Source organism: Heterocephalus glaber, unplaced genomic scaffold (genome assembly GCF_053883595.1).
Source record: "Heterocephalus glaber isolate CG9 unplaced genomic scaffold, H.glaber_assembly_v1.0 deba00001587, whole genome shotgun sequence".
In the NCBI taxonomy this organism is placed as follows: Eukaryota; Metazoa; Chordata; class Mammalia; order Rodentia; family Bathyergidae; genus Heterocephalus; species Heterocephalus glaber.
Window position 1 is genome coordinate 206,907 of NW_028258365.1, and position 6,096 is coordinate 213,002.

The following is a 6,096-nucleotide window of genomic DNA, read 5'->3' on the forward strand; positions in this document are numbered from 1 at the left end:
TCTTCGGTCATAACTAATATAGGAAATGACCACATCAGCTTCCTGATTGCTTCCTTGGAAACAAAAGAGCATTTTGTACCTGATCCAGCTCTTGCCCATAAAGACAGCGAACTAAACATTGACCATCCTCCATTCTTCTCCATGTACGAAGCACTATTTTTAAAGGAGGGAGGGGGAAATACTGCATTCAGTTCTTAAGGGAAAACACTCCCCCTCTCCGCCCCAGACTCACTCTTCTCCATTCCCATCATCACCCACCAATGGGGCGCCCGATACGCAGAGACCCCAAGGACAGGAGGCAGAGTCAGAGGTAGAGCATGCTGCTCTCGCCCGGCTGAAAACCGCGACCCCGGGCCGTCCACACGCGCAGCGGGACGGGGCGCGCAGGCCCCGCGGGACCGGGCGGGTCCTGGCCCCGCAATCCGCGGGACGCCCCGGGGTGCTTACCCGCCAGTCCTCCGCCGCCGCCCCCGTCGCCGGCGTGCCCCTTCCTCCGCTGCAGGATGAAGTAGGGGTTGGCCCTCTCGGTGACCCACAGCGCGTTGGCCAGCAGCACCTCCTCGGGGTTCACCCACATGGTCTCGGCCGCCGCGGGCGGACGCACAAAGGCGCCGCGGGCTGGTCCCGCGCACACGGGCGCGCACAGGCGCGCACCCCGGGCCGCACGCGCGGCCGCCGCAGGGGACCTCACTAGGGCGCGGCCCACGGCGCCCGGACCACCACGAAGCCCAGGCGGGCGGCCGGGGAGGAGGGCGAGGCTGCGGGCCCGGCGAGCAGCATCCTCTCCGCGGCCGCGGACGCCCAGGCCCGGCGCTTGCCCGCCCGGCTCGGCCCACGGCGGCGGGAGGAGGCGCTCAGGGCCCGCGCGCTCGGGCGTCCCGGCCTCTAGCTGCTCAGCGCCCCGGAGACCCGCGCGAGCTCTCGGCCGCGGGAAGGGCGCCCGGACACCGCGAGGGATGACGACAGCGCGGCTCCAGGGACGCGGTCCTCTGCGGGCGGCCTCGCAGGAGCCCTCGGGTGCCGTGCGCCGCGCCGCGCCGGGCCCACGCCCATCCCAGCGGGGAGGACGCCGCCAGCCCCCGCGTCTCGGCCGACGCTAGTGAGACAGCGCCCCCTCTCCCCGGCGCTGTGTCCAGGGCCAACCTGAGCTGGACAGTCGGAGGGGACGCAGCCAATGGTTGCCGATGTTTTTGTTTCCCGCATCCCAGGACGAGTCACGCGCTGAACTTGTCACAGCCGGCCCCTCCCTCGCCGTGCTATTGTAATTAAAGTGGCCGGCTAACGCATTACATCACTTCTTGCCTTGACCTGCGGGCCAGGAGCTGGAGCGGAGTTGGAATCGGCCCAGAAGCTCAGCCCAAGTAATTCACACCCCAGCTATTCCTGTATCGAGCGTTCAGAGCTTGAAGGATGGGGCCTGACAGAATGCGGAGATTTATCCACAGTTAATAGGTGAATGAAATTTTTAAAAACCAAGTGAAATCAGAGGCACACAATACGGGCAGCTTAATCCCTCGATGGTTTCACTTTCCTGCCTACATGGAGTCCCTGTGCTCACAGGCCTCGCAGCTGAGTATCTGATGACCTTTGGTTTGCTCCCCGTGGAGATCCGAGAGGTACCTTAGAAAGAGGCTGCCCTTCCCAGAGGACGGGTTCACTGGGTAGCTTTGTCCGAAACCTTGAACAATCGGAGCTTCCCTCTTTCCAAATTAACAAAGCACTCGCGGACGTTCTCGCCTTGCTATGGTTTCAACGCGTCCCTACAAAGTTCAGGTTTTAAAAGGTGGTGCCTTCAAAAGGTGATGAGGCTCCACCCTCATAAAGGGGATTAAGGACCAAATAAAAGAGGCTTCACCCAGTATCCTGGGGGCCAGTTTGACCTCCCTGGGTCCTATGAGGACGAAAAGGCAGGCCCTCACGAGATGTGGGCAACTTGGTGGTGGACTCAGTCTTGAGAACTATGCAGAATACATTTCTGCTCTTTAACTCAGCCTCGGGTATTTTATTATAGCAGCACAAATGGATGAAGATGTGTGCAGAGTTCAAAATGGTGCTCCTGTAGCTGTGACTTGTGTTGCTGAATTAGTTCAGATGGCTGAGCACGAGCAGGGCCAGCATCCACCGCAGTGAGGTCACCCCACACCTGTTGGTTCCCATCCCAGGACAGCCGCGCGGGGCGGAAGAGCCCTTTGCATTGCCTGAGGACCAACAGAAGTCTACTCTAGCTTTCTAGGCATATGCAGAAGAGCTGTGGCATAGGTAACACAGTTTAACACAGACTCAAAAGTGTCATTTGTCACCCTCAGTCACCATATAGTGACTTCAGTCAAAATCTACAAATAAAAACAATAATATATTGCTAATAGTACATTGTAAAAATTATATTAATGTATGTATATAACTTAATAGTTTTAAGTGCTTTCATAGACATTCTTTCACTTTAGGTAACTAGCATTTTCTTTTTGTTTGGTACCGAGGATGAAACTCGAGACCTTACGCTTTTGAGGCAGGTGGCAGAACCACTGAGCTAAATCCCCGGCTAGGTAACTAGCATTAAAAAAAAAAAAAAATTCTACTGTTCATTGACGTGTCCTTACACTGTTTGCACTTGTGGCTTGACACTGAAACCTCCTCCTGCCCGAAACTGTAAATTTAGCTTAGCCTTTTAGACACTGATGGTGCTAAAAATTACAGTATTTACCAGCACAATTCAAGCATTCATTCAACATACACACACACACACATACTCACACACAGATTTACACACATTTTATTCCCACCATTGTGGGCAGTGAACTCAGGGCTTCCTGCGGCAAGTGCCCTACCACTGAGCTATATCCTCAGCCCTTTTTACTTTTTAAACTTGGGACAAGGGCTCTAAATTGCCCAAGCTGGCTTCAGGCTTGTGGTCCTCTTGCCTCAGCCCAGCAAGTATAGTTAGAATTACAGGCATGCACCATTCCACTCCACTCCACATATAATAACTGAATGCCTACTATACTCTCTGGAGATAAAAAAAGTGAACTACACATACAAAAATCCCCACTTTTGTGAAAATTAAAATAAAATTAATAAGGAAAACCATTAAAAATTCCCAAGCCTGCTGGCTCATACCTGTGATCCTAGCACTTGGGGAGCTGAGGCAGGAAGATTGCTGTGAGTTCAAGGCCAGCCTGGGCTGGATAGTGAATTGAAAACCAGCCTGGACTACATAGCAGTACTCTGTCTCAATAACCTTAAAAAAGAGGAAAAAATGAAACTATTAAATTCTTTTCCTTTTTCTTGGAAGAATGAGAGCGTGTTTTCAGGAAATCAGGGCTGCTCTAATTATAATGAATTGTGATAATCTATAGTACAAGGGCTTTGCAAAATATCAGAGAAATTATGGTGACTTACTGGTCTCATACTGTTAACTGCTCACTTATTAAAATGTGACTTTGTTAAAAAAAAAAAAAGACAATCAAATATACCTGAACTAGAAATCACTCCAGAGAACCTAATTAGTCTAACCAGTTCCTCTGTGAAATAGGTGAATTATTTTTTAGCTTCTTTTCATTTTCACTGCTTTTAAGCCCAAGGATGGTTTCAAACTGCTCAGCAGATAGAGTAGGAGCAGATTGTGTCATTGGGTATCTGTCTTCCTGAGAGTGCCCACTTCCTCACTTCCAAATGGAAAGAATCAAGCCACCCAGTGTTCTGATGTCCTAACCCTGGAGCAATTAACTGGTTCACTGCTTAGTGGCCATAAGGGTAGTGAATTTGTCTTTGGCAATTCTCACCAGGATCCTGCAAATCAGAGTGGTGTATTTTCTTTCTAATCTCCGCTTCTTTCCAATACAGTAAATCCTCTGTATTGCTTCCTTGGGATTTACCCCACCCTCGTGGAAGTATCACAGAGTCTTGGCACTTTCCTAGTTCTGTCCACACACCCCACCCAAATGCAGTACCCACTCCTTCATGGCCTAGTTCTCCTAGAAGGAAGGACAGGAAAGCTGCACAAAACACTCGTCTTGTTAATACCCAGCTGTCCCAGGAGTGATCTGTCAATGGAAACTCAATTCTGTTGCAGCAGAGAGAATTCACGCAGCACAGCGATGAAGGGTTGATGTTTCTAGGTGAAGTCCGCTCCTTCCTCCAGGTCTTTTTGATTAGACATAACATTCTAACAGGACCCTTGGGGTTGTTGCCTTTGTTCGTGTTCTGGGGGCTCCATTCATAACCACTGGGGGTCAGCTTGTAGGCTGTCAGGGTGGAGGATTTCAAAAAATACCCTGGTATTCTAAAAATACCCAGAGTATTTCAAAAAATATCCTGTCTTCCTTGTCCAACCTAGAAGGATGGTAGCTCTAGCAGGCTATGTGGAATTTCTCCTGTCTAGTGAGATAGTAGGAGAGGGTGGCCAATTGGGGTAGCAAAGAATAATATTGGTTTGAAAATCCAAGACTTTAGTAGCCTTCACATCTTATATGGAGCCAGTCCTTCACAGGGATGCTAAGTTGCTAAACCAGTTGGAAAAACTAGATCAACCAATCTCACAATGCCATCTCTGCAAGTAAGAGAGCAGTTGATGATTCAGGAACCACCAGTTTTAAGATAGCCAATAGACAGTGTGACTGTAGGGAAGAGAGTCCTCAAAATCCTTGGACCTGTAGCAGTACTACCTTGTACCCATCCATTCCAATCACTCCACTTTCAAATTCTGAGAAGCTCTGGAAATTTTAAAAAACTGAATGCAATATTATTTCTATCCACATTGAAGTCATCTGGGGCAGATGATCTATGTTCCTGAAAGGAAAGAAGGAAAGAAAGAAGACAGGAGTGTCTCCAGGAGGGGGGGAATGAAGCAGAGTATCAGTAGAGATTCATTTTAGATGAACTATTTGTCATTAAAAGGGGCAGATTTTAATGGTTGGGAAAGAGTGATGAAGACTTCACTTGAGCCACAGGTCAGAATAAGGGAACAGTCCCCTTGCAATTCATCTGTTACAAGTTGCCTGAGGCTGAAAGCTATTGTTATTTTCCCCAGGCTTAGCACCTGTCAGACTGTCCGTGCCCCACCAGGAAGGGTTACCTGACTACTATTCTGAATTCTAAATCTTGGTTAGGCTCCAGAGGAAAGGGCTCTGGGAGACCCTGATTAGAGTTACACTGAGCTCTTCTTTTTACAATTTTTAAAAATTTTTTAAAGACAGGGTCTCACTAAGATCAGCAGGGTCTCAAACTTGAGATCCTCCCACCTTGGCCTCCATAAAAAGCTGAGATAAACCCCTCATTTTATAAATAAGGAAATTAAAGCTCAGAGGAGGGAAGCAACCTGACTAGGGTCATTTGGGTAATTAATAGAAAAGTTGGAAGTTGATCTTGTTATTGAGAAGACTACTATGACCCCTAATTGCAACCACACACTCTTTGTGATCTTTTCCTCAAGAATTAAACAGTTCCCATTTATATAAAGTTTTCGTAGCCATAAACCTATCATTGTGGCCTGGATGTTAAAGATCCATTCGCGGATTGCTAGATTTGAGTTCTGTGCCTGCCCCCCGGGGAGAGCGGTGGCAGAGCAGAGGAGAGGGGTGAGTCTGTGGGGAACAATTCCAGAGGAGACTCAGAGTCCTGCTGGAGTGAGGGACAGGGCCACAGCCAGTCTGCACAACAGTGTTCTGTACAGCCTACTATCGACAGCTGGTCTTTTTAATAACTATCTCTGAAGTGTAATTTGATATTGCGTAAGTGTAATATATTCTGTTTTGCTTACTGCTTCCAGATCTAGGAGTTTGAACCTTTTGATAATTAGAGCAGAGACTTGTCATTAACTATAAAAATGAAACAAGAAAGAAGTTATTGCAAGGGCTCAGACTAGGACCAGAGACCTTTAGGCTACTCTAGCTGGGATACCACCTCAGCCCCAGAATCCCTGCTTCCCTTTGTGCACTTGTTCCTGAGGTTTCCCGGCGGGCCAGCCTCTGCTCCCCCACCCCCCATCTAAGCATACACACGGCCCATCTCTCCGCTGTGGCTTTCAAGCTACATCTCCCACCATTAACTAGATGCTTTATCTACAGGTTTCTTCACTATAACTCATTCGAGAAACTGGCT

The 6,096-nt window shown here is 49.1% G+C and overlaps 1 protein-coding gene across 6 annotated transcripts in view; it reads right to left on the minus strand.

The window, feature by feature from the left end:
- Tbc1d9 (TBC1 domain family member 9) overlaps nucleotides 1-1,218 on the minus strand; it is a 113,917-nt gene extending 112,699 nt beyond the window's left edge. The window contains exon 1 of one of the 6 annotated variants that reach the window (XM_021247676.2): nucleotides 1,144-1,218. In XM_021247676.2, coding sequence (XP_021103335.1) covers nucleotides 1,144-1,203 — 60 coding nt within the window. In that variant the 5' untranslated portion in view covers nucleotides 1,204-1,218. Of the gene's footprint in view, nucleotides 1-79; nucleotides 266-447; nucleotides 683-1,143 lie in introns of those variants that run through there. The other 5 variants (XM_013067123.3, XM_004868890.3, XM_021247678.2 and 2 more) reach the window with 5 other exon arrangements.
- Between the last annotated feature and the right edge of the window lie 4,878 nt (nucleotides 1,219-6,096).